This window comes from Macaca fascicularis, chromosome 20 (assembly GCF_037993035.2).
Source record: "Macaca fascicularis isolate 582-1 chromosome 20, T2T-MFA8v1.1".
Lineage (NCBI taxonomy): Eukaryota > Metazoa > Chordata > Mammalia > Primates > Cercopithecidae > Macaca > Macaca fascicularis.
Genome location: NC_088394.1, coordinates 28,409,360 through 28,436,167, shown reverse-complemented (window position 1 = coordinate 28,436,167; position 26,808 = coordinate 28,409,360). Strand labels below are relative to the sequence as shown.

General features: G+C 50.7%; 1 protein-coding gene across 4 annotated transcripts; it reads left to right on the top strand.

Moving 5' to 3' along the window:
* The first annotated feature begins 210 nt into the window (after positions 1 to 210).
* QPRT (quinolinate phosphoribosyltransferase) lies at positions 211 to 26,808 on the top strand. Of its 4 annotated transcripts, none has more exons than XM_065537305.2 (5): positions 211 to 416; positions 2,863 to 2,983; positions 23,679 to 24,214; positions 25,867 to 25,998; positions 26,070 to 26,808. In XM_065537305.2, the coding sequence occupies exons 1-5, from the start codon at positions 303 to 305 to the stop codon at positions 26,286 to 26,288; spliced, it is 1,122 nt and encodes a 373-aa protein (XP_065393377.1). In that variant the 5' UTR covers positions 211 to 302; the 3' UTR covers positions 26,289 to 26,808. The 4 variants fall into 4 exon arrangements, with proteins under 4 accessions (XP_065393377.1, XP_065393376.1, XP_045238846.2 ...); XM_065537304.2 differs by having other exon boundaries at positions 25,864 to 25,998; XM_045382911.3 differs by lacking the exon at positions 2,863 to 2,983 and having other exon boundaries at positions 386 to 416.

Here is a 26,808-nt window from a genome sequence, read left to right as displayed (position 1 = left end):
TAGGATTTGAACCCAGGTCCAGGGCCCGTGATTTTCCCAGCACACCATCCAAAATGCCTGCCTGCCCTCACCAGGGAGCACACGCTTACATTCACGGTCTTGGACCCTGGGTTAGGGCCAGGAGGGCTGGGTGTGGGACGAGAACAGGGCCTCCAGTTCTTTCACTGGCTGGGGCAGGGTTTCTGCGTTCCCCATCAGAGCCCCTCCTCTGACTTTCAGGGGCCGGCTGAGGAATCTGCAGGCTTGGCAGAGGACAGGAGGCAGAGGCTTGGGGAGCCTGGGAAGGGCTGGCTGACAGTTCTATGGGCCCTCCCCTCCTCCACAGTCCCACCCCCAGCCTGAGGCCTCTGGGAGCCCTGGTCCTGAGCAGCCAATACACCAGCCCAGACGGCTACAAGTCACCATGGACGCTGAAGGTAAAGGGACACTCTCCCCGCGGTGTCCCTGCACCCATCCCCCCACTGCCTACCCCTGCCCCCATCCTGGCTTGTCTCAGCCCCTCATCACCTCCTCTGGAGCCATCTCTCCTCTGGTCCTGCCATCGACTCCCTTACCTACCCCATGTCCCTGCAGCCTCGCTCAACCCCCAGAGGCCTCTTCTCACTCTTCTTTCTCTTGTGTTGAGTTCCCAAGGAGCTCTGGGGAAGGAAGGGGCTTAAGCCCTAGAAAAGGGGGGCAGGGCGGCCTGGAGGAGGTGGCGTCTCCTGGGGGCAGTGGGGGCCGGAAGTGGGAGGCTGGATGGGGGAGCAGCGTGGACTTCTGCTCTCGCTGGTAGCTGGGGAGAAGCAGAGACAAAGTCCTGTCCCTTCTGTAGCCGGGTGGGGGAGGGGGCTTGAGTCCCGTGATTCCCTGCATGGAAGGAGCTATATGCAAACTGTTGGGGTAATCAGCCCAACCCCTGGCCATGGGTACCTGAAGTTCAGTGGCCACAAAGGAATAAGAAAAGACAAGTTAAGATTTAAAGCAGGTCCAGGGGGCCAGTTGCTAAAGTGAAGGCTGCAGAGCCCTGGTTGCCTGAAAATTTATTGAGTACAAGCTTTTGATCTAAGCAGCAGATGGTACGGGGTGAAACAGTGAAGGCGGGGGTGCATGCGTCATTTGGAAGATGTATAGCAGTGGTGGTTTATGTGAATTTCCTTTAAGCTCAAAGCATATGTCTAACTACTAAGATAATCTTTTTGTTGTTGTTGTTTGAGACGGAGTCTCGCTGTCTCCCAGGCTGGAGAGCAGTGGCGTGATCTCGGCTCACTGCAAGCTCCGCCTCCCGGGTTCACACCATTCTCCTGCTGGGAGATAGGCACCTGCCGCCATGCCCGGCTAATTTTTTGTATTTTTAGTAGAGATGGGGTTTCACCGTGTTAGCCAGGATGGTCTCAATCTCCTGACCTCGTGATTCACCCACCTCGGCCTCCCAAAGTGCTGAGATTAGGGGCATGAGCCACCATGCCAGGCCAACTAAGATGATCTTGAACTTACCGGGCTGCAGCTGGTGGGAGTGGGTTTTACAAGGAACCAGGATGTCTGGTCACATTCCAAAGAGTCAAGGGAGTGTTTCAGCCCAGAGCATTCTATGGAACACCATAGGTGTCCTACACAGGGGTGGCTGACTAAACTGGCCCCCAATAAACCCTTCCACCAGCACAAACCCAGGGGGCCATGCTCTGCACTCAGAAGGCTCCACCAGGGATGGGGCTGTGCGACCGTGGGTGGGTCCCGGCTTCTCAGAGCCTCATTTTCTTCCATCTGTAAAAGGACAATAATAGTTCCCTGCTCTGGTCGGGCACAGTGGCTCACGCCTATAATCCCAGCACTTTGGGAAGCTGAGGCGGGTGGAGCACTTGAGGTCAGGAGTTTGAGACCAGCCTGGCCAACACGGAGAAACCCCGTCTCTACTAAAAGTACAAAAATTAGCCGAGTGTGGTGGTGCGCACCTGTAATCCCAGATACTTGGGAGGCTGAGGCAGGAGAATTGCTTGAACCCCAGTCGTGGAGGTTGCACAGAGATCGGGCCTCTGCACTCCAGCCTGCGTGACAGAGCGAGACTCCATCTCAAAAAAAAAAAAAAAAGAAAAAAAAGAAAAAAAAAGTTCCCTGATCACAAGGTTGTGGGGAGGACAGAGGATGGGAGGCACGGGTGCCTAGACCCTCCTCCACGTTTGGGGTGCCTGCTGGCACCATACACCCGGTCCCTCTGGCTCCACTGTGGAACCAGCTCTCGGGGGTCCCATGCAGGATGCATGCCAAACACATTCCAATCTCCATTGTGTCTTTTTCTTTTGTGACAATACCAACCTGGATGTGAATCCTGACTGCCACTCAGCAGCGGTGGAAACTCTGGTTTTCACCAGTTTCCACATCTGGAAGCCCCAGTTTCCACATCTGGACAATGGAGTTGGTGGCTCTGGTCTCACGGGGTTGTAATGAGGATTAAATACCTTAGCAGATGTCAAGGAGTCTCGACCTGATTCCTTCAGAGCCAGGATTCTTTACTGAGGGATCATGGATGGGCTCTGGGGGAGTTCATGAACCCCAGAATTTGCACGTGAAATTGCGTGTCTTTGTGAGAACACAGTTATGCATTTTTCTGGGAAGGAGATCCATAATTTTCATCAGATCCAGATTTTTTTTTTGAGACAGTCTCGCCCTGTCGTCCAGGCTAGATTGTAGTGGCATGATCTCTGCTCGCTGCAACCTTCACCTCCCAGGTTCAAGCGATTCTCCTGCCTCAGCCTCATGAGTAGCTGGGACTACAGGCATAAACCACCATGCCTGGCTAATTTTTGTATTTTTAATAGAGATGGGGCGTCACCATGTTGGCCAGGCTAGCAGATCCAGATTCTTTTTTTTTTTTTTTTTTTTGAGATGGAGTCTCACTCTGTCGCCAGGCTGGAGTGCAGTGGCGTGATCTTGGCTCACTGCAACGTTCGCCTCCCGGGTTCAAGTGATTCTCCTGCCTCAGCCTCACAAGTAGCTGCGACTACAGGTGCGTGCCGCCACACCCAGCTAATTTTTGTAGTTTTAGTAGAAACGGTTTCACCATGTTGGCCAGGATGGTCTCGATCTCTTGACCTTGTGGTCCGCCTGCCTCGGCCTCCCAAAGTGCTGGGATTATAGGCGTGAACCACTGCACCCGGCCCAGATTCTTAACAGAGTAAATGAAAACCTCAAAAAGTCAAGGATGGAAGCTGGGCACAGTGGCTCACGCTTGTAATCCCAGTGCTTTGGGAGGCTGAGGCAAGAGGATACCTTGAGGCAGGCCAGGAGTTTGAGACCAGCCTGGGTAACATAGTGAGATCCTGCCTCTAAAAAGAAAAGAACATGTCAGGGTTGCTCAGGGATGACATACCCACATTGTGGCTTTCCCACCATGTAATTCTTCTGTTGGGTTTTTGTTTTTTAGAGACAGGGTCTCACTCTGTGGCCCAGGCTGGAGTGCAGTGGCAGGATCACTGCAATCTAGAACTCCTGGGCTCAAGTGATCCTCCCGCCTCAGCCTCTTGAAATGCCAGGCTCAAACGATCCTCCTGCCTTGGCCTCCCAAAATGCTAGGATTATAGATATGAGCCACTGTGACTGGCCCACTGTGTAGTTTAGAAATGACCCTGGAGTCAAATGCCTGGGTCCCAGTCCCATTTCTGCCACCTGCTAGCTTTATGATCTTGGACAAGATGCTTAGCTTTGCTGTGCCTTGATTTCCTCATTGAAAAAGTGTGAGTGTGCCTTCCCATAGGATTGTGGTGAGGATTCAATGAGATGATATGTGTCTGCCACCTGACAGACAAAAATCACTTGGTGAGCCAGGCTCAGTGGCTCACGTCTGTAATCCTAGGACTTTGGGATGTCGAGGCAGGAGAATTGCTTGAACCTAGGAGTTCGAGACCAGCCTGGAAAACATGGTGAGACTCCATCTCTACAAAAAGATCCAAAAATAAGCCAGGCGTGGTGGCACATGCCTGTGGTCCTAGCTACTCGGGTGGCTGAGGTGGGAGGATCACCTGAGCCTGGGAGGTTGAGGCTGCTGTGAGCCATGCTTGTGCCACCACACTGTAGCCTGGGTAACAGAATGAGACCCTGTATTTAAAAAAAAAAAAAAATTGTCACTTGGCAATGGTTTTGCTATTGATTTTATTGGCTCCTCACATTTATCTCTCCGGCTCTGAGCCCTCCCCAGGCTCTAGTTCTGTTCTGTTTTGTTTTCTTTTGAGACGGAGTCTAGCTCTGTTGCCTAGGCTGGAGTACAGTGGCATAATCTCGGTCACTGCAACCTCTGCCTCCCAGGTTCAAGCAATTCTCCTGCCTCAGCCTCCTGTAGCTGAGATTGCAGGTGCACACCACCACACCCAGCTAATTTTTTTGTAGTTTTAGTAGAGACAGGGTTTCACCGTCTTGGCCAGGCTGGTCTCGAACTCCTGACCTCGTGATCCACCTGCCTTGGCCTCCCAAAATGTTGAATTACAGGCATGAGCCACCGTGCCTGGTTTCCAGTTCTGTTTTTAAAACCCCTGACTGTCCATTTCCACCTGACATCTCTCTGATGTGTCACATTCAAAATCCTCTCTTGCCACCAGCTTTTCCTTCTGACATCTCCATTTCTTTCTTTTTATTTTTCTTTTTAAGACAGAGTCTTACTCTGTTACCCAGGCTGGAGTGCAATGGCACAATCTTGGCTCACTGCAACCTCTGCTTCCCTGGTTCAAGTGATTTTCCTGCCTCAGCCTCCTAAGTACCTGGGATAACAGGCGCGTGCCACCATGCCTGGCTAATTTTTGTATTTTTAGTAGAGATAGGGTTTCACCATGTTGGCCAGGCTGGTCTCAAACTCCCGACCTCAAGTGATCTGCCCGCCTCGGCCTCCCAAAGTGCTGGGATTATAGGCGTGAGCCACAGCGCCCAGCCTGATGTCTGTTCCTGCCTCACCAGCCTCCTACTCAGACTGGAAACCTCAAGGTCATCTTTGACCATTCACTCTCCCTTGTACCCCAGGATCCAAAGAGTCCCCACATACTCCTTGGACTTACCTTCATGGCAACGCCTGACCCTCTTCCTTTGTTTCCACACCTCCTCCCTCTGTGGGAGCAGCCTGTTTGAAGCCTCCTTCTCCTTGCTGCCTTCACGCACGTGATGACAGCTGATGCAGAACTCTGGGCTGGGCCAGGAGGGTTGGCACTGGGATCATGGACCCAGGAGAGAAGAGACAAGCCCGGGTATGGGGCAGAGGCTGGGAAGTGACGGGTGAGGCCAGTGGGCAGAGGCAGAGTGGTCCACCAGGGGCCAGGTGTGGGCAGCAGGGTCAGTCCCATCATCTTATGGGTATGGAGTCCAGGTGGCCTCTTCCTACACTTCACCCTGGCTCACAGCAGCTTTCCATCTTGTATCCATCAAGAACTCCAGACACAGTTTAAATGTTTAAATTTCAAAGTTGGCTGGCCGTGGTGGTTCACACCTGTAATCCCAACACTTTGGGAGGCCAAGGTGGGCGGATTACTTGAGGTCAGGAGTTCAAGACCAGCCTGGCCAACATGGTGAAACCCTGTCTCTACTAAAAATACAAAAATTAGCCGGGCATGGTGGTGGACGCCTGTAGTCCCAGTTACTCAAGAGGCTGAGGCAGGAGAATCACTTGAACCCCAGAGGCAGAGGTTGCAGTGAGCCAAGATTATGTCATTGCACTCCAGCCTGGGCAACAGAGCAAGACTCCATCTCAAAAAACTAAAATAAGGCCGGGCGCGGTGGCTCAAGCCTGTAATCCCAGCACTTTGGGAGGCCGAGGCGGGCGGATCACGAGGTCAGGAGATCGAGACCATCCTGGCTAACACGGTGAAACCCCATCTCTACTAAAAATACAAAAAACTAGCCGGGCGCGGTGGCGGGCGCCTGTAGTCCCAGCTACTCGGGAGGCTGAGGCAGGAGAATGGCGTAAACCCGGGAGGCGGAGCTTGCAGTGAGCTGAGATCCGGCCACTGCACTCCAGCCTGGGTGACAGAGCAAGACTCCGTCTCAAAAAAAAAAAAAAAAAAAAAAAAAAAAAAACTAAAATAAAATAAACAAATAAACTTCAAAGTTTTTTTTTTTTTTTTTCCAAAGAGACAAGGTCCTTCTCTGTTGCCCAGGCTGGAGTGCAGTGGCAAGATCATAGCTCACTGCAGCCTCCAACTCCTGGGCTCAAGAGATCCTCCTGCCTCAGCCTCCTGAGTAGCTGGGACTAACAGGGGTGCCCCCACGATGCCCAGCTATTTTTAAAAAATTCTTTGTAGAGATGGGGTCTTTCTATGTTGCCCAGGCTGGTCTGGAACTCCTGGGCTCAAGCAATCCTCCTGACTTGGCCTTCTGAAGCACTGGGATTACAGACGCGAGCCACTGGACCAGCTCAGTTCATTTTGATCGTGTGACTTCTGATAGAAATTTTGTAGTGACTTCCCATGGCCTAGTGAGAGAAGCCTAACTCTTCCTCTCAACCACGGCCTGCTCAGTCTGGCCCCAGCCTATGACGCGGCCTTCTTTCCCCATGCCCAAGACTGGGCACCGTCACCTGCATATACCCTGTGCCTCTGCTGCCTGACCTGTGCTCTCTCTATTCTCTCTGCCTGGCGAGCCGTCCTCTCCTGTCAATTCCAGCCCATTCTCAGAACCAGGCTTTCTGGCTTCTCTTATCCATACTCAGACTCTGTGGCTCATTCTACCATATGTGTGCAGGGCGGTCACATTTGGCCATATTTGGAGGTCACTTCTCTTCTCCAGGGAGTGAACGGAGGGGAAAAGGACATTTATCCAGGACCTGAGGTGCTGACCAGCCTCTGTCTCCACCTGGTGTTTGCCAAATGAGTCAACAAATGAACAGATGGAAGAACAGAGCCCCCAGAGTCAGACCCCTGGGTTGAGGCTTCTGGCCAGGCACTGACTCAGGCGCTTTATGTGAATTGCCTCTTTTGGTCTTCCCAGCAGCCCTGGAATTTCCATGTGAAACTGACACTCTGCCGGGCGCGGTGGCTCAAGCCTGTAATTCCAGCACTTTGGGAGGCCGAGACGGGCGGATCACGAGGTCAGGAGATCGAGACCATCCTGGTTAACACGGTGAAACCCCGTCTCTACTAAAAAAGATACAAAAATATAGCCGGGCGAGGTGGCGGGCGCCTGTAGTCCCAGCTACTCGGGAGGCTGAGGCAGGAGAATGGCGTGAACCCGGGAGGCGGAGCTTGCAGTGAGCTGAGATCCGGCCACTGCACTCCAGCCTGGGCGACAGAGCAAGACTCCGTCTCAAAAAAAAAAAAGAAAAAAAAAAAAAAGAAACTGACACTCAGGCAGGTTAGCGCCTTGCTGGAGTCACCCAGCCTGTAGGTTAGGTGTAGCATAGAAACACGATAAAGAGCTGAGCATGATGGCATGCATCTGTGGTCCCAGCTGCTCGGGAGGCTGATGCAGGAGGATCGTTTGAGTCCAAGAGGTTGAGGCTGCAGTGAGCCGTGATTGCACCACTGCATTCCAGCCTGGGCGACAGAACGAGACCTTGTCTCTAAAAACAAAACAAAAACAAAAAACAGTAAACAACAACAACAACAAAAAATCAGTAAACAATCCAGAATAGAACAGCAACAGTGCCAGAGGGGGGAAAATCTTTATCTATTATGCCAGAGTTTTCAGTAATCTGTATCTTTACATGATTTGAAAAGAGAGAAGATGGCAAATAATATCCCAAGACACCCTGATCCCCTCTGAGCAGAGATCCAATTTTTTTTTTCTTTGAGATGAAGTCTTGCTCTGTCACCTAGGCTCAACTCACTGCAACCTCCGCCTCCTGGGTTCAAGCAGTTCTCCTGCCTCAGCCTCCCAAATAGCTGGGATTACAGGTGCCCGCTACCACACCTGGCTAATTTTTGTATTTTTAGTAGAGACAGAGTTTCACTATGTTGGTCAGGCTGGTCTCAAGCTCCTGATCTCAAGCGATCTGCCCACCTTGGCCTCCCCAAGTGCTGGGATTACAGGCATGAGCCACTGTGCCCAGCCTTAAATATGCCAATTTTATTAGAGTTTTATTAACTCTGGACAACCCATTAAGAAGGGATCGCCTTGAGGGATCAAGGTTACATCCCACAGAATAAAACTCTAATCTCTGAAGTCCAGGCATCTTGGGAGACCTTTTACATGTCCAGCCACAAGGCTAGGAGGCTGCTGGACAGTGAGGGTGCAGTTGCCTCCTCCATGCACAGGGCAGCCTGCCTAGCATTTCTCTGATGGGCCAACTCTCTCCTTGCCAGCTGTAAAAGCGGCTTCCCCTCTCTGAAGTGCCTTTCAGTAACAGCTGCTAATTAGGGGTGCCCCGTATTTTCAAAGCTCCCCACAGGAATTCCTCTTGTTGGAAATGCATGAGAGAGTCAGGGCCTTAAAAAAAAAAACACCCAGATGTGTTTATTTATTTTTCACAAATAGAACATGGAATGTGTAACTGTTCCCCTCTCTATTAGACAGTCAGAAAGACTGAGCTCCAAGAAGGGGGAAAGAGGGGAACCCCTGCACATGGAAGCAGCTTTGAGGTTCTTTTTTTTTTTTTTTTTTTTTTTTGAGACAGAGTCTCACTCTGTTGCCCAGGCTAGAGTGCAGTGGTGCGATCCGGGCTCACTGTAGCCTCAACCTCCTAGACTCAAGTGATCCTTCTGCCTCAGCCTCCCAAGAGTAGCTGGGACTACAACTGCATGCCGTCATGCCTGGCTAATCTTTTAAATTTTAATTTTATGTATTTGATTATTCTTTTTTTAGACTGCATCTCCCTCTGTTGCCCAAACTGGAGTGCAGTGGCACAATCACGATTTGCTGCAGCATCAACCTTCTGGGCTCTAACAATCCTCCCGCCTCAGCCTCCCGAGTAGGTGGTACCACAGGTGCATGCCACCACGCCCGGCTAATATATATATATATATTTTTTAGATAAGGATCTTGTCATGTTTGCCAGGCTGGTGTTCAACTCCTGGGCTCAAGTGATCCTCCTGCTTCAGCCTCCCAAAGTGCTAGGACTGCAGGCATGAGCCCCCATGTCTGGCCTCAGGAGCTATGATGTTCTTTTTCTTTTTTTTTTTTTTTGAGATGGAGTCTCGCTCTGTTGCCCAGGCTGCGTGTACCACCATGCCTGGCTAATTTTTGTGTTTTTCTGTAGAGATGGGGTTTCATCATGTTGGCCAGGCTGGTCTCGAACTTCTGACCTCAAGTGATCACCCACCTCGCCCTCCCAAAGTGCTGAGATTACAGGCATGAGCCACCGTGCCCCGCCAGCAGCTGTGATGTTCTACAGTACCCAGCTATGGAAAGGGAGGACCCAGGCTCATACTTACCATTGTTTAGCTGCATCATTTTCTAGCTCTATTCTTTAGATAATTCCTCTTTATGTTTCTGAGCCATGGTTCTCCACCTATATTTTTAATTTATTTTTATTTTATTTTATTTTTTGAGATGGAGTCTTGCTCTGTCGCCCATGCTGGAGTGCAATGGCGTGATCTCGGCTCACTGGAACTTCTACCTCCTAGGTTCAAGGAATTCTCCTACCTCAGCCTCCTGAGTAGCTGGGATTACAGGCGTGCGCCACTGCGCCTGGCCAGATTTTTGTTTGTTTGTTTGTTTGTATTTTTAGTAGAGATGGGGTTTTACCATGTTGACCAGGCTGGTCTCGAACTCCTGACCTCAAGTGATCCACCCGCCTCGACCTCCCAAAGTGCTGGGATTACAAGCGTGAGCCACCATGCCCGGTCTTGGTTTTCCACCTATAAATACAAACGGCATCCACCTTGAGGCCCTGTAGGTGAGGTTTGGGAGGAGGTATGAGAAGCGCCAGGCACGCAGTAGGCACCAATGCATGGTAGCTATTATTTTCTTCCTGTGGCTCAGAAGCTCTCAATTCTTTTACAAATCAGAATTATTTTGCCATATTTCAGACCAATTATATCAGAATCTCTAGGGATGGGGCCTGGAGCTCCCCCATATGATTCCATTGTGCAGCAGAGGTTGAGAACCACTGCCCTACCCAATGGTGTTATGATTTATAATAAGAAATATGTATTTTACTCTTTATCCTTGGTTCCTGGCATAGAGCTCCTGGAATCCTTGGAATTTCCTGAACAATAGAGGGGCAAGGAGAATCCTTTGTTCTAATATTTGATCTTTGTTTTTTTTGTTGTTGTTGCTGTTGTTGTTATTGTTGTTGAGACAGAGTTTTGCTCTTGTTGCCCAGGCTGGAGTGCAGTGGCGTGATCTCGGCTCACCACAACCTCTGCCTCCCAGGTTCAAGCAATTCTCCTGCCTCAGCCTCCCGAGTAGCTGGGATTACAGGCATGCACTATCATGCCTGGCTAATTTTGTATTTTTAGTAGAGACAGGCTTTCTCCAAGTTGAGGCTGCTCTTGAACTCCTGACCTCAGGTGATCCACCCGCCTTGGCCTCCTAAAGTGCTGGGATTACAGGTGTGAGCCACCGTGCCCGGCTGTTGTTGGCTTTTTTAAATTGAGACAGGATCTCACTTTGCTATCCAGGCTGGGGTGCAGTGGTGTGATCACGGCTCTCTGCAGTCTCAAACTCCTGGGCTCAAGGGATCCTCCCACATCAGCCTCCTGAGTAGCTGGGACTACAGGTGTGTGCCACTGTACCCGGCTAATTTTTCTGTAGATAAGGGGTTTTGTTATGTTGCTCAGGCTGGTCTTGAATTGCTGTGCTCGAGTGTTCTGCCTGCCTCGGCCTCCCAAAGTGCTGGGATTACTGCCGTCAGCCACCATGATGCCTAATTTTTGAAATTTATGTAGTTGGCTAGGTACGGTGGCTCACACCTGTGATCCCAACACTTTGGGAGGCCGAGGGGGGAGGGTCACCTGAGGTCAGGAGTCTGAGACCACCCTGGCCAACATGGTGAAACCCCGTCTCGGCCGGGCGCGGTGGCTCAAGCCTGTAATCCCAGCACTTTGGGAGGCCGAGACGGGCGGATCACGAGGTCAGGAGATCGAGACCATCCTGGCTAACCCGGTGAAACCCCATCTCTACTAAAAAATACAAAAAACTAGCCGGGCGAGGTGGCGGGCGCCTGTAGTTCTAGCTACTCGGGAGGCTGAGGCAGGAGAATGGCGTAAACCCGGGAGGCGGAGCTTGCAGTGAGCTGAGATCCGGCCACTGCACTCCAGTTTGGGCGACAGAGCGAGACTCCGTCTCAAAAAAAAAAAAAAAAGAAACCCCGTCTCTACTAAAGATACAAAAATTAGCCGAGCGTGGTGGCGGGTGCTTGTAATCCCAACTACTTGGGAGGCTAAGGCAGGAGAATCACTTGAACCTGGGAGGCGGAGGTTGCAGTGAGCTGAGACTGCGCCATTGCACTCCAGCCTGGGCAACAAGAACAAAAACTCCATCTCAAAAAATAAAATAAAACAAAATAAAATGTACATAGTGATAGAGTCTTGCCATGTTGCCAGGCTGGTCTTGAACTCCTGGCCTCAAGCGACTCCCTCTCCCCAGCCTCCCAAAGTGCTGGGATACAGATGTAAGCCACCACACTGGGCCTAATACTTGATCTTTGACCCAAGTTCCTGACAGAGCTCCTAATCCCTTGGAATTTCTGGTTGATCAGAGGGTCTTTTGTTCCAATGAGATGATTCTTGGTGGGCCTCTGGAAGGGGGCCAGTCACCAGAGAGATACTACTGCAATGATTAAAAGTTTGGAACCCTCAGCAGTATCCTTCATCTTCTGGGAAGGGGAGAGGGGCTAGAGATTGATTTAACTATCATGCCTGTGACATGACACCTCCATAGAAATCCCTGAAATAAGATGTTAGGAGAGCTCCTGTGTTATAGGACAGATAAAGGTGCCAGGAGGAGGGTGGTACCCAGGAGAGGGCATGGAAGCCCCTTCCCCCATACCCTGCCCTATGCATTTCTTCCAGCTGGCTGTTCATTTGTGTCATTTGACAATGCCTTTGTAAGCCAGGTGTGGCAGCGCACCTATAGTCCCAGTTACTCAGGAGGCTGAGGCAGGAGGATCACTTGAGCCCAGGAGCTCAAGAGTGCTCCTGTAGTGTGCTATCCTCGAGCCTGTGAATATCCACTGCACTCCAGCTGAGCAACATAGAAAGACACTGTCCAAAAAGCAAAACAAGCTGGGCGCGGTGGCTCACGCCTGTAATCTCAACACTTCAGGAGGCAGAGGCGGGTGGATCACTTGAGGTCAGGAGTTCGAGACCAGCCTAGCCAACGTGGTGAAGCCCCATTGCTACTAAAAATACAAAAATTAGCTAGGTGTGGTGGCGTGTGCTTGTAATCCCAGCTACTCGGGAGACTGAGGCAGGAGAATCGCTTGAACCTGGGTAGCAGAGGTTGCAGTGAGCTGAGATAGCGCCACTGCACTCCGGCTTGGGCAACAGAGTGAGACTCTGTCTCAAAAATAAATAAATAAATAAAAAACAAAACAATACGAAACAAACAAAAAAAAGTGTTGTAATACACCAGCAATAGTAAGTAAACTGTTTTCCTGGAATCACTGCTTTAGTAAAGATCAAATACAAGCAGGAGTCATGGGAATGTCTGATTTGTAGCCAAGTCACACAGCAGTTGTGGGTAGCCTGGGAATCTCTTACTACTTGAGGCTGACGTCTGAAGTGGGGGACAGTCTTGTGGGACTGAGTCCTTTTGCTATGAAGTCTGCACTAACTCTGGTTATGGTCACAGTTGAAGTGAATTGTAGGACACGCAGCTACTGTTGGAGAATTGGTTGATGTGGGAAAAGAAATGCCACACCACTGGTCGCAGAAGCGTTCTGTGTTGAGTGAATATACAGAAAAGAAACACTGTTGGTTTTTAAATGTATATCACCCTAAAATAACGTTCCATGACCCAGTCTCAAGTGGGGACCCTCTCTCTCCTTTCCTTATTTTTCTCACTTTTTATTATAGAGAATTTCAAACATACACGAAAGTAGATAGAAAAGCATGGTGAACCCCCACGAAACCACCACCAACCTCAAAAAGCATCAATGTGTGGCTAGCCCAGTCTCACCCTCCCTCCCTCTACCTTCCAGTATTATCTTAAAGCAAACCAGTTCTCGAACTCTTTGTTTGTTTGTTTGTTTGTAGACAGAGTCTCGCTCTGTCACCCAGGCTGGAGTGCAGTGGCACAATCTTGGCTCACTGCAACCTCAATTCAAGTGATTCTTTCACCTCAGCCTCCCCAGTAGCTGGGATTATAGGCCCACACCACCACACCCGGCTAATTTTTGTATTTTTTTAGTAGATTTTTCACCATGTATATTTTTCACAATGTATATTTTTCACCATGTTGGCCAGGCTGGTCTCGATCTCCTGACCTCAGGTGATCCACCCCACCTTGGCCTCCCAAAGTGCTGGGATTACAGGTGTGAGCCACTGCGCCCAGCCTCTTTTGTTTTTTAGATGGGGTCCTGTTCTGTCGCCCAGGCTGGTTGGTGTGCAGTAACATGATCATAGCTCACTGTTTGTAGCCTCCAACTTCTGGGCTCAAGTGATCCTCCTGCCTCAGCCTGTGGAGTAGCTGGGACTACAGGTGTGTGCCACCACACCTGGCTAATTTAAATTTTTTTTTTTTTTTTAGAGATGGGGTCTTGCTGTGTTGACCAGGCTGGTCTCAAACTCCCAGCCTCAAGCGATCCTCCTACCTCAGCCTCCCAAAGTGTTGGGATTACAGCCATGAGCCGCTGTGCCTGGCTCAAATCTTTTCATATGTGAACATCTCAGCGTGTTTTTCTTCTTCTTTTTTTTTTTTTTTTTTGAGATGGAGTTTCGCTCTTGTCGCCCAGACTGGAATGCAATGGCGTGATCTTGGCTCACTGCAACCTCTGCCTCCTAGGTTCAAGCGATTCTCCTGCCTCACTTTCCCAAGTAGCTGGAATTACAGGTGCCCACCACCATGTCCAGCTAATTTCTTTACTTTTTTTTTTTTTTTTTAGTAGAGATGGGATTTTGCCATGTTGGCCAGGGTGGTCTTGAACTCCTCACCTCAGGTGATCCACCTGCCTTGGCCTCCCAAAGTGCTGGGATTACAGGCGTGAGTCACTGTGCCCAGCCTCAGCATGTTTTTTTCCTAAAAGATAAAGACTTTTTCTTTTTACTACAACCACAATACTGTTGTCAAAACTAAACTCTAAAAATTTCCGTGGTGTTATCAAACATTCAGTCAATGTCCAGATTCCAGTGGTTTCATAAATAACCTAATTTGCTTTTGGTTTGTTTGAATTAGGATCTAAGTAGAATCTATACTTTGTGATTGGTTAGTATATGTTTTAAGAGTCTTTGAAACTTTCTTTATTTTTTCGATTAAAAAATGTTTAATTTAGAGATACTTTTTGTCTGGCCAAGACTACCTCAGCCTTCTTTTGCCTCCCAATCTGTCTCCAGTTGGTGGCTGAAGTGACCTTTCTGGAGTAAAACTATAATCTCTTTTAAAATTCTGTGATGGGTCAGTCATGGTGGATCACACTTGTAATCCCAGCACTTTGGGAGGTCGAAGTGGGAGGACTGCTTGAGCCCAGGAGTTCAAGACCAGCTTGGGCAACATAGCGAGATCCCCCCATCTCTACTTAAAAATAATAAAATAAAATGAAAAAAAAAATTTTTTGAGATGGAGTTTCGCTCTTGTTGCCTAGGCTGGAATACAATGGTGGGATCTCAGCTCACTGCAACCTCCGCCTCCCGGGTTCAACCGATTCTCCTGCCTCAGCCTCCTGAGTAGTTGGGATTACAGGCATGTGTCACCATGCCCGGCTAATTTTGTATTTTTAGTAGAGACGGGGTTTCACCATGTTGGTCAGGCTGGACTCGAACTCCTGACCTCAGGTGATCAGCCCACCTCGGCCTCCCAAAGTGCTGGGATTACAGGCATGAGTCACTGTGTCTGGCCAATAAAATGAAATTTTATGATGGCTCCTGCAATCTGGCAAATTCCTCAGCTAAATAGTTTAGTTTTTTCTCCCTGTGGCCTCCTCTCCCACCATGTCACCTGTGAATCTCACGCTGCCCCCACCCCGCCACTGTCTGTGGGTGAACAGATCAGTTTTCTCAGCCCCAACTGTCGGCCCCACCCCACACCTCTGCCTGGCAAACATCACTCACCCGTCCTCAGAGACACCTAGTCATTTATTCTGTGAGTCCACCACACTTGAGAAACGTTTCATTTCTTAGCGAACACGCCTACCCTGTGTTAGACAGTGTTCCTAAGGGCTTTCAAGTATAAAGTCTTTTGTTTTGGCCGGGCGCGGTGGCTCAAGCCTGTAATCCCAGCACTCTGGGAGGCCGAGGCGGGCGGATCACGAGGTCAGGAGATCGAGACCATCCTGGCTAACACGGTGAAACCCCGTCTCTACTAAAAAAAATACAAAAAACTAGCTGGGCGAGGTGGCGGGCGCCTGTAGTCCCAGCTATTCGGGAGGCTGAGGCAGGAGAATGGCGTAAACCCGGGAGGCGGAGCTTGCAGTGAGCTGAGATCCGGCCACTGCACTCCAGCCTGGGCGACAGAGCGAGACTCCGTCTCAAAAAAAAAAAAAAAAAAAAAAGTCTTTTGTTTTTTGTTTCTGAGACAGAGTCTCGCTCTGTCGCCCAGGCTGGAGTGCAGTGGCACAATCTTGGCTCACTGCAACCACCACCTCCCAAGTTCAAGCAATTTTCTGCCTCAGCCTCCCTAGTAGCTGGGATTACAGGCGCTCGACTAATTTTTTTTTTTTTTTTTTTTTTTTTGTATTTTTAGTAGAGATGAGGTTTCACCATTTTGGCCAGGTTGGTCTTGAACTCCTGACCTCGTGATCTACCCACCTTGGCCTCTCAAAGTGCTGAGATTGCAGGCATGAGCCACTGCCCCTGGCCACTTTCTTGTTTTTATAACAGCATGAGGAGGTCATTATTGTCATCCCTATCAGATGAGGAGCCCAAGGCCCCCGAGGGTTGAGTCTCTGGTCCACAATCACTTAGTGACAAGTGGCAGAGCCAGGGCCGGACCTGAGGTGTGCGGTCCCAGAGCCTGGGCTCTGATTCACTGCTATGCGACCTCTCTGATAGGTAAGTATCCTAGCTCGCATACTATGAAGCTAAACAATATAAAATTGCCAGTATTTGGCCATTTTGACCAATAAAAGCAGCAATGGTTGTATGGTTCAGTATGTGAAGCACTTGAATATAGTAGAAAACTCAATGGCCAGACATAGTCTTTGCCCATCGAGAGGAAACAGCTGTAGACTGTGATAATGGGGGAAGAACAGGAAGCAGAGAGGGACCAGGATCTAATATGGGGAGTGGGGTGTCTGTGAGGCCCCTGCTGAGGAAGTGATGTTTAAGGGAAGACCTGCAAGTGGAATAAGAACTGAAGGGGGAGATTGGGGACAAGGGAAGGGACTTCCAGGCCGAGGTACAGTCCTGCAACAGCATAGGCTAAGGCCTGACAGGTAAGAGAAAGAGCTGCCCACGCTGTTGCCTTCATGCCTAGCAATTATTAACACCCCGCACAGTGCAGGTGCTGATGAGGATGTGTCAGAGAATCAGTGAAAAATGGAAAGAAGTTGCCAGGTGTGGAGGCTCATGTCTGTTAATCCCAGCACTCTGGGATGCCAGGGCGGGAGGAAGACAAGGCCAGGAGTTGGAGGCTGGGCATGGTGGCTCACGCCTATAATCCCAGCACTTTGGGAGGCCGAGGTGGGTGGATCACTTGAGGCCAGGAGCTCAAGACCAGCCTGGCCAATATGGTGAAATGCTATCTGTACTAAAATATGAAAATTGGCCAGGCATGGTGGCACGTGCCTGTAATCCCGGCTACTCAGGAGGCTGAGGCAGGAGAACCCAGGAGGCAGAGGCTGCAGTGAGTCTACAGTTACTGCCAAAGCTCAGGGCTCCATCCCTTTTCCATCGCATGCCACTGCACTCCAGCCTGGGCAGCAAAGTGAGACTCTGTCTCTAGAAAAAGAAAAAGAAAAAAATGTTTAAAAGGCCAGGAGTTTGAGACCCTGTCTCTACAAAAAAAAAAAAAAAAAATTACCTTGGCATCGTGGAGCAGGTACTCAGGAGGCTGAGGTGAGACGACCACATGAGCCCAGGCTGCAGTGAGCCATGATTGTACCACTGCACTCCACTCTGTCTCAAAAAGAAAGAAAAAAGTCAAGAGAACTGGAACTGAAACCGTGAAAGGTCAGTTTTCAGCAGGAGAGTGATCAAAGAAAACCAGAACTAGACAGTTGTTAAAATAACTAAAACATATTGCATTCCAGACTATTACTACAGGGGAAGAGTGACCTTAGATCAGAACTGGGCTGAACTCTGAGTACACCATGGGGGTTATAGCCAACGAGCAGAGTGGGGGACAGTGGATGGGACATTACCACGAGAAAGCACTGGGGGCTGGGGGGATTCTGGCAAGAACAACCTAAAGGGATTCTTGCTGAAGGCAGGCCAAGGTGGTCAGACAGCGCCTGGGGGAGGGTGGAGGATGAGGACCCCCATCAGGGTTCAAGGGGCAATCAGATGTGGAGGATGAAGGACTGGCTAAGCTGACTCAGCAGGATTCTTGTTAAAATTGGACAATGCAGAGGTAAACACGGAAGTCCAAGGCCTAACTGGAAAAGAGCTGAGGGAACCTGAGTGAGGTTTGGCTATAAACAGAACCTCTCCGAGTGAGCCCATCAAACTTACTTTATTTATTTATTTATTTATTTATTTGAGACAGAGTCTCACTCTGTCGTCCAGGCTGGAGTACAGTGGCGCTATTTCGGCTCACTGCAAACTCTGCCTCCCAGGTTCAAGCAGTTCTCGTGCCTCGGCCTCCCGAGGAGCTGGGATTACAGGCATCTGCCACCACACCCAGCTAATTTTTGTGTTTTCAGTAGGGACAGGGTTTTGCCATGTTGGACAGGCTGGTCTGAAACTCCTGACCTCAGGCTAATTTTTTGTTTGTTTTTATTCTTTTTTTTTTTTTTTTTTTTTTTTGAGATTGAGTTTCGCTCTTGTTGGCCAGGCTGGAGTGCAATGGTGCAATCTCAGTTCACCGCAACCTCTGCCTCCTGGGTTCAAGCGATTCTCCTGTCTCAGACTCCCGAGTAGCTGGGATCACAGGCACATGCCACCATGCCCAGCTGATTTTTGAATTTTTAGTAGAGACGGGGTTTCATCATATTGGTCAGGCTGATCTAAAACTCCTGACCTCAGGTGATCCGCCTGCCTCAGTCTCCCAAAGTGCTGGAATTACAGGCATGAGCCACTGCACCCAGCCTTTTTGTTTGTTTTTAAATTTAACTTTTTTTTTGAGACCGAATCTCGCTCTGTCACCCAGGATGGATTGCAATGGCGCAATCTCAGCTCACTGCAACCTCTGCCTCCTGGGTTCAAGCGATTCTCCTGCCTCAGTCTCCCAAGTAGCTGGGATTACAGGTGCCTGCCACCATGGCTAGTTAATTTTTGTGTTTTTAGTAGAGACGGGGTTTTGCCATGTTGCACAGGCTGGTCTTAAACTCCTGACCTTAGGTGATCAACCCACCTTGGCCTCCCAAAGTGCTGGGATTACAGGCATGAGCCACCATGCCCAGCCTTAAATTTAACTTTTAAGTTCAGGGGTATACATGTGCAGGTTTATTACATAGGTAAACTTATGTCATGGGGGTTGTACACATTATTTAGTCACCCAGGTATTAAGTGTAGTACCCATTAGTTATTTTTCCTGATCCTCTCCCTCCTCCAAACTTCCACCCTCTGATAGGCCCCAGTATGTGTTGTTCCCCTCTATGTGTCCATGTGTTCTCATCATTTAGCTCCCACTTATAAGTGAGAACATGTGATATTTGGTTTTCTGTTCCTGCATTTGTTTGCTAAGGATAATGGCCTCCAGCTCCATCCGTGTCCCTGCAAAGAACGTGATCTCATTCTTTTCTATGGCTGCATAGTATTCCATGGTGTATGTGTACCACACTTTCTTTATCCAGTCTACCACTGATGGGCATTTAGGTTGAATCACATCTTTCCTATGGTGAATAGTGCTGTGATGTGTCTTTATAACAGAATGGTTTACTTTGGGTATATACCCAGTAATGGGATTGCTGGGTCGAATGGTGTTTCTGGTTTTTGGTCTTTGAGAAATTGCTGCACTGTCCTCCAGTATGGTTTAACTAATTTACACTCCCACCAACAGTGTATAAGTGTTCCTTTTTCTCTGCGACCTCACCAGATCTCAGTGGTCAACTCCTCCCACTCCCCAGGTAACACTGATTTGCTCTGTGCCTACAGTTTTGCCTTTCCCAGGATGCTGCATGAATGGGATCATACGGCCTTTTGGATCTGGCTCCTTTTAGTTAGAATGGTACATTTGAGACAGGTCCCTATTGTTGTGTGTATCAGTAGTAGGTTTCTTCTTTTTTGAGATGGATTATCACTCTGTCATCCAGGCTGGAGTGCAGTGGCATGATCTCAGCTCACTGCAACCTCCGCCTCCCTGATTCAAGCGATTATCCCGCCTCAGCTTCCCGAGTAGCTGGGATTACAGGCGCGTGCCACCACGCCTGGCTAGTTTTTGTATTTTCATAGAGATGGGGTTTCCCCATGTTGACCAGGCTGGTCTTGAACTCCTGACCTTGTGATCTGCCCACCTTGGCCTCACAAAGCGCTGGAATTACAGGCGTGAACCATGGTGCCCAGCCTGCATCACAGGTTGTTTCCCCAATACTTACCAGTTGCAGAATTCAAATTCACTTTTAAAAAATCAGCCTGGCCGGGCGCGGTGGCTCACGCCTGTAATCCCAGCACTTTGGGAGGCCGAGGCGGGCGGATCACAAGGTCAGGAGATCGAGACCACGGTGAAACCCCGTCTCTACTAAAAATACAAAAAATTAGCCGGGCGCGGTTGTGGGCGCCTGTAGTCCCAGCTACTCGGGAGGCTGAGGCAGGAGAATGTCGTGAACCCGGGAGGCGGAGCTTGCCGTGAGCTGAGATCCGGCCACTGCACTCCAGCCTGGGCGACAGAGCGAGACTCCGTCTCAAAAAAAAAAAAATAAATAAAATAAAAAAATAAAAAATCAGCCTGAAAAAAAGAAAAAAAAAAAAATCAGGCTGGCCAGGCGTGGTGGCTCACGCCTGTAATCCCAGCACTTTGGGAGGCCGAGGCGGGCAGATCACCTGAGGTCAGGAGTTTGGGACCAGCCTGGCCAAAATGGTAAAACCCTGTCTCTACTAAAAATACAAAAATCAGCCTGGCGTGGTGGTGGGCGCCTGTAATCCCAGCTATTTGGGAGGCTGAGGCAGAAGAATCGCTGGAATCCGGGGTATGGAGGTTGCAGTGAGCCGAGATCACACCACTTCACTCCAGCCTGGGCAAAAATGTGAAACTCTGGATCAAAAAAAAAAAAAAAAATCAAGATTGGCACAGTGGCGCACTCCTGTAATCTCAGGACTTTGAGAGGCTGAGGTGCAAGGATTGCTTGAGCCTGGGAGTTCAAGACCAGCCTGGGGAATATAGTGAGACCCCTATCTCTACAACAAAACATATAAAAAAATTAGCCGGGCATGGTTGCTGTGCGCCTGTAGTGCCATTTCCCCAGGAAGCTGAGGCGACAGGATTGCTTGAGCCTGGGCAGTTGAGGCTGCAGTGAGTCGTGATCGCGCCACTGCACTGCACCTGGTTTGAATGGAGTGGGAGTGGGGGATTAGGCTCTCACTCCCTGCCGTTTGCTCCCAGGCCTTTTCCGTAGCTGGACGTGACCAACAGAGATAGCGCCCAGCCTCAGTACAGCTGGCTCTTAGTGGAGGAGCAGGAGCCATCTGGGGCAGATGTGGGAGAGAACGTGGCGAAGGAGAGCCCGGTGCAGTCTAGGAGGCTTGTGGCTCGGAGGGGAGGTGGGGTGAGTGGAGACTCAGCAGCTTGGCTCTGGGGAAGTAGACAAGAGAGGGCCTGCTTCGTAGAGCAGACCAAGCCAGGATGTCTGGCCTTCACTTCTACTTGGAGCAGAAGTGTGCTGTGTGCTCGTGTATGTGCGTGTGCGTGTGCGTGCACGTGTGTGCGCGCTAAATCAAACACCCTCGCTGCCTCTGTGTCCCCCTCAAGGGGAAGCCAAGTCCACGGATGGTGAAGGCCCATGAGGCTGCAGGTCTTCACCCCGCAGATAGATGGCGCTGTTGCACCGCGCCTGGGTTTGCCTCTGCCCACAGCCATGCAGGGCCCATCACGGGCTATGCCTAGGGCGTAAGGGATCTTCCCCACGTCCACCACCCTTATTTAAAAAAAACAAAAAAGTGTGGGTATATAGTAGGTGTATATATTTATGGGGTGCATTTTTTTTTTTTTTTTTGAGACGGAGTCTTGCTCTGTCGCCCAGGCTGGAGTGCAGTGGCCGGATCTCAGCTCACTGCAAGCTCCGCCTCCTGGGTTTACGCCATTCTCCTGCCTCAGCCTCCCGAGTAGCTGGGACTACAGGCGCCTGCCACCTCGCCCGGCTAGTTTTTTGTATTTTTAGTAGAGACGGGGTTTCACCGTGTTAGCCAGGATGGTCTCGATATCTTGACCTCGTGATCCGCCCATCTCGGCCTCCCAAAGTGCTGGGATTACAGGCTTGAGCCACCGCACCCGGCCGGGTGCGTATTGATAAAGCATGCGATGCATGATAATAACATTATGGGCCAGGCACGGTGGCTCACACCGAGATTGCACCTCTGCAGTCGCCAGGCCACTGCAGGCACCACAGTGGCGACAGAGCGAGACTGTCTCAAATAAATAAATAAATAAATAAATAAATAAATAAATAAAAATCAGGTTAGGCCGGGCACAGTGGCTCACACCTGTAATCCCAGCACTTTGGGAGGCGGAGGCAGGCGAATCACAAGGTCAGGAGTCCGAGACCAGCCTGGCCAACATGGTGAAACCTGGTCTCTACTAAAAATACAAATTTTAGCCAGGTGTGGTGGCAGGCGCCTGTAACCCCATCCACTCGGGAGGCCGAGGTAGGAGAATCGCTTGAATCCAGAAGGCTGAGGTTGAAGCCAGCCGAGATCACTCCATTGCACTCCAGCTGGGCAACAAGAGTGAGATTCTGTCTCCAAAAAAAAAAAAAAAAAAAAAAAAAAAAAAATTACATCATGGAGAATGGGGTGTCCATCCCCTTAAGCATTTATCCTTTCTGTTATAATCCAATTGCATTCTTTTAGTTATTTTGAAATGTACAGTTATTGTTGACTATAGTCACCCTGTTGTGCTAGCAAATAGTAGGTCTTATTCATTCTTTCTTTTTTTTTTTTTTTGTACCCGTAACATTCCCCACCTTCCCATCATCATCCTTTTTTTTTTTTTTTTGAGACAGAGTCTTGCTCTGTCACCCCAGGCTGGAGTGCAGTGGCACGATCTCAGCTCACTTCAACTTCTACCTCCTGTGTTCAAGTGATTCTCCTGCTTCAGCCTCCCCAGTGGCTAGGGTTACAGGCATGCCCCACTACACTCGGCTAATTTTTTTTCAGGTTTTCGCCATGTTGGCCAGACTGGTCTTGAACTCCTGACCTCAGGTGATCCACCTGCCTCAGCCTCCCAAAGTGTTGGGATTACAAGCATGAGCCACTGTGCCCAGCCCCATCATCCTCATTTTATTTATTTTTTATTTTTATTATTATTATTTTTTAGATAGAGTCTTGCTCTGTCACCCAGGCTGGATTGCAGTGGTGTGACCTCGGCTCACTGCAACCTCCGCTTTCCAGGTTCAAGCAATTCTCTTGCCTCAGCCTCCCGAGTAGCTGAGATTGCAGGCGCCTGCCACCACGCCTGGCTAATTTTTGTATTTTTAGTAGAGACAGGGTTTTACCATTTTGGCCAGGCTGGTCTCAAACTCCTGACCTTGGGTGATCCGCCCGCCATGGCCTCCCAAAGTGCTGGGATTACAAGTGTGAGCCACCGCTCCTGGCCAGACTGATTTTAGTGAATTTGAATGCTGCAACTCGTGAGTATTGGATAAACAAACTATGATGGGATTACAGGTGCCCACCTCTATGCCTGGCTAATTTTTGTATTTTTAGTAGAGACTATGTTGGCCAGGTGGGTCTCGAACTCCTGACCTCAAGTGGTCTGCCTGCCTCGGCTTCCCAAAGTGTTGGAATTACAGGCATGAGCCACCACACCTGACCAGAAGTTTAAAATTTTTTTTTTTTTTTTTTTTTTTTTTTGAGACGGGGTCTTGCTCTGTCACCTCGGCTGGAGTGCAGTGGCACAGTCTCTGCTCACTGCAAGCTCTGCCTCCCAGGTTCACACCATTCTCCTACCTCAGCCCCCTGAGTAGCTGGGACTATAGGCACCCACCACCATGCCTGGCTAATTTTTTTGTATTTTTAGTAGAGACGGGGTTTCACCATGTTAGCCAGGATGGTCTTGATCTCCTGACCTCGTGATCCGCCCGCCTCGGCCTCCCAAAGTGCTGGGATTACAGGCGTGAGCCACTGCGCCCGGCCCAGAAGTTTAAATTTAACTAGGTGCCCAGTGACCTCGTCCAGCCCACAGCACTCCCCAGTCCTCACCCCCACAACCCCCCTTCCCCCCACACCCCCTTTCCTCACTGCAGCCCCTCCACTGGAACCCCTAGATCTTGAGGCTGATGGGCCAGTGCCCAGTTTCACTGGTTGTTAAATATTTTGACAATGATCCCTGACAGCAGGAGAGACAGCCAAACTCAACAGCTGTTCTCTGTTTCCCTCCAGGCCTGGCACTGCTGCTGCCGCCCGTCACCCTGGCAGCCCTGGTGGACAGCTGGCTCCGAGAGGACTGCCCAGGGCTCAACTACGCAGCCTTGGTCAGCGGGGCAGGCCCCTCGCAGGCGGTGCTGTGGGCCAAATCCCCTGGGGTACTGGCAGGGCGGCCTTTTTTCGATGCCATCTTTACCCAACTCAACTGCCAAGTCTCCTGGTTCCTCCCTGAGGGATCGAAGCTGGTGCCGGTGGCCAGAGTGGCTGAGGTCCGGGGCCCTGCCCACAGCCTGCTGCTGGGGGAACGGGTGGCCCTCAACACGCTGGCCCGCTGCAGTGGCATTGCCAGTGCTGCCGCCGCTGCAGTGGAGGCTGCCAGGGGGGCCGGCTGGACTGGGCACGTGGCCGGCACGAGGAAGACCACACCAGGCTTCCGGCTGGTGGAGAAGTACGGGCTCCTGGTGGGCGGGGCCGCCTCACACCGCTACGACCTGGGAGGACTGGTGATGGTGAAGGACAACCATGTGGTGGCCGCCGGTGGTGTGGAGAAGGTGCTGGTCCTGCCTGTCCCTGGTCCAACCTCACCCTCAGCACACCCCTCCCCAGAGCCTCCAGCCATGGCCTGGTGAACAGCCATGGCCTGGAGTCAGCAACACAAGACTCTTCCCACCTCAGCTCCTCCATCTGAGCTGGGCTCAGTTGAGCTCATCCAGCTAAGCTAAATGGGGAGCTGGGCTTGCTTTTCTTTTTCTGGAGATGGGGCCTCAGTCTCTCCAGTAGCTGGATATACAGGAATGCTCCACCCCACTGGCTAATTTTTGCTTTTTCTTTTTTGAGATGGAGTCTCACTGTTTTACCCAGGCTGGAGTGAAGTGACACAATCTTAGCTCACTGCAACCTCCACCTCCCGGGTTCAAGCAATTCTCCTGCCTCAGCCTCCCGAGTAGCTGGGATTACAGGCACCCGCCACCACGCCCAGCTAATTTTTGTATTTTTTTGTAGAGACAGAGTTTCAGCATGTTGGCCAGGCGTGTCTCAAACTCCTGACCTCAGGTGATCCACCCGCCTTGGCCTCCCAAAGTGCTGGAATTACAGGCCTGAGCCACTGTGCCCAGCTGCCTTTTTTTTTTTTTTTTTTTTTTAAGAGATGGGGTCTCACTATGTTGCCCAGGCTGGTCTCAAACTTCAGGACCCAAAAGATCCTCCCACCTTGGCCTCCCAAAGTGCTGGGATTATAGGTATAAGCCACCGCACGTGGTTTTGGAATTGACTCTTTATCTTTGTTCTGCTGCTGCGTGGTGTAATGTTCGAGAACAAAGGACAACCCGAGGGAAGCCAGTGTCACTGGCACCACAGCCTTGAGCCCATCTCTCTAGCCCTCTGCACCTAATTTCCCATCTGTGAAATGTCCTTAAAGACCCCTTCTAATTTTAATATTCTGAGTCAAATTGAACTCAGGTCCAAATGCCAAATATTGCTGATATTCATCCGCTTTTTGACCCACAAAAGTGGTCATTTTAGTCTACAATAAAACATCCTGGCTCAGTGGCTCATGCCTGTAATCCCAGCACTTTGGGGGGCCCAGGTGGGGGGATTACTTGAGGCCAGGAGTTTGAGACCAGACTGGGCCATATAGCAAGATTCTGTCTCTACAAAAAATGAAAAATTTAGCCATGTTTGTGGGCAAGCCCCTGTAGTCCCAGCCACTCGGTGGCTCATGCCTGTAATCCCAGCACTTTGGGAGGCTGAGGCGGGCAGATCATGAGGTCATGAGTTAGAGACCATCCTGGCCACCATGGTGAAACCTCGTCTCTACTAAAAATAACAAAAATTAGCTGGGTGTCGTGGACGCACCTGTAGTCCCAGTTACTCGGAAGGCTGAGGTGGGAGAATCACTTGATCCCAGGAGGTGGAGGCTGCTGTGAGCTATGATTGCACCACTGCACTCCAGCCTGGGCGACAGAATGAGACCCTGTCTCAAAAACAAAACAAAACAAAACAAAACAAACCCAACCCAACGTCTGGTTTCCTTATTAACCCCAAACTCATGGTCCATCCGGAGCTTTTCAAATGCCAGTCCTGGCTCCCTGGGCCCCAGCTTCAGTGCTGGGCCCTATCCTCGCCCTCGCCCTCCCGGCTCCCTGCGTCCCAGCGCCAGGCACTGGGCCCAGTCCTCACCCTTGTCCTCCCGGCTGCCCAGCAGGCGGTGCGGGCGGCCCGGCAGGCAGCCGACTTCGCTCTGAAGGTGGAGGTGGAATGCAGCAGCCTGCAGGAGGCCGTGCAGGCGGCTGAGGCGGGTGCCGACCTTGTCCTGCTGGACAACTTCAAGCCGAAGGTGAGGTGGGCTCTGCCTCCGGGGAGGGGTCTGTGGTGGGCTCTCACCTCCCCTCCGCTTGTGTCCCGCAGGAGCTGCACCCCACGGCTGCCGCGCTGAAGGCCCAGTTCCCAAGTGTGGCGGTGGAAGCCAGCGGGGGCATCACCCTGGACAACCTCCCTCAGTTCTGCGGGCCGCACATAGACGTCATCTCCATGGGGATGCTGACCCAGGCGGCCCCAGCCCTTGATTTCTCCCTCAAGCTGTTTGCCAAAGAGGCGGCTCCAGTGCCCAAAATCCACTGGTCCTAAACCGGAAGAGGATGACACCAGCCATGGACCCTCCGGATCACACATCTCTCTCTCTCTTTTTTTTTTTTTTGAGACGGAGTCTCGCTCTGTCGCTCAGGCTGGAGTGCAGTGGCGCGATCTCGGCTCACTGCAAGCTCCGCCTCCCGGGTTCACGCCATTCTCCTGCCTCAGCCTCCCGAGTAGCTGGGACTACAGGCGTCCACCACCACGCCCGGCTAATTTTTTGTATTTTCGGTAGAGACGGGGTTTCATCGTGTTAGCCAGGAAGGTGTCGATCTCCTGACCTCGTGATCCGCCCGCCTCGGCCTCCCAAAGTGCTGGGATTATAGGCGTAAGCCACCACGCCCGGCCCTGGTCACACATCTTTAGGGTCAGTGGCCAATGGGGCACACTTGGCATTAGCTTGAGCCCAACTCTGGCTCTGCCACCTGCTGCTCCTGTGACCCGGCAGGGCTGACTTCACCTCTGCTCATCTCAGTTTCCTAATCTGTAAAATGGGTCTAATAAAGGATCAACCACA

Excerpts from the sequence above, each read along its gene's own strand:
- QPRT (XM_065537304.2), top strand. The coding sequence starts at position 303 with ATGGGCCCTCCCCTCCTCCACAGTCCCACCCCCAGCCTGAGGCCTCTG. Across the intron at positions 417-2,862 it reads AGTCACCATGGACGCTGAAG|ATGGAGTCTCACTCTGTCGC; the intron begins GTAAAGGGACAC and ends TTTTTTTTTGAG. Across the intron at positions 2,984-23,678 it reads ACAAGTAGCTGCGACTACAG|GCCTGGCACTGCTGCTGCCG; the intron begins GTGCGTGCCGCC and ends GTTTCCCTCCAG.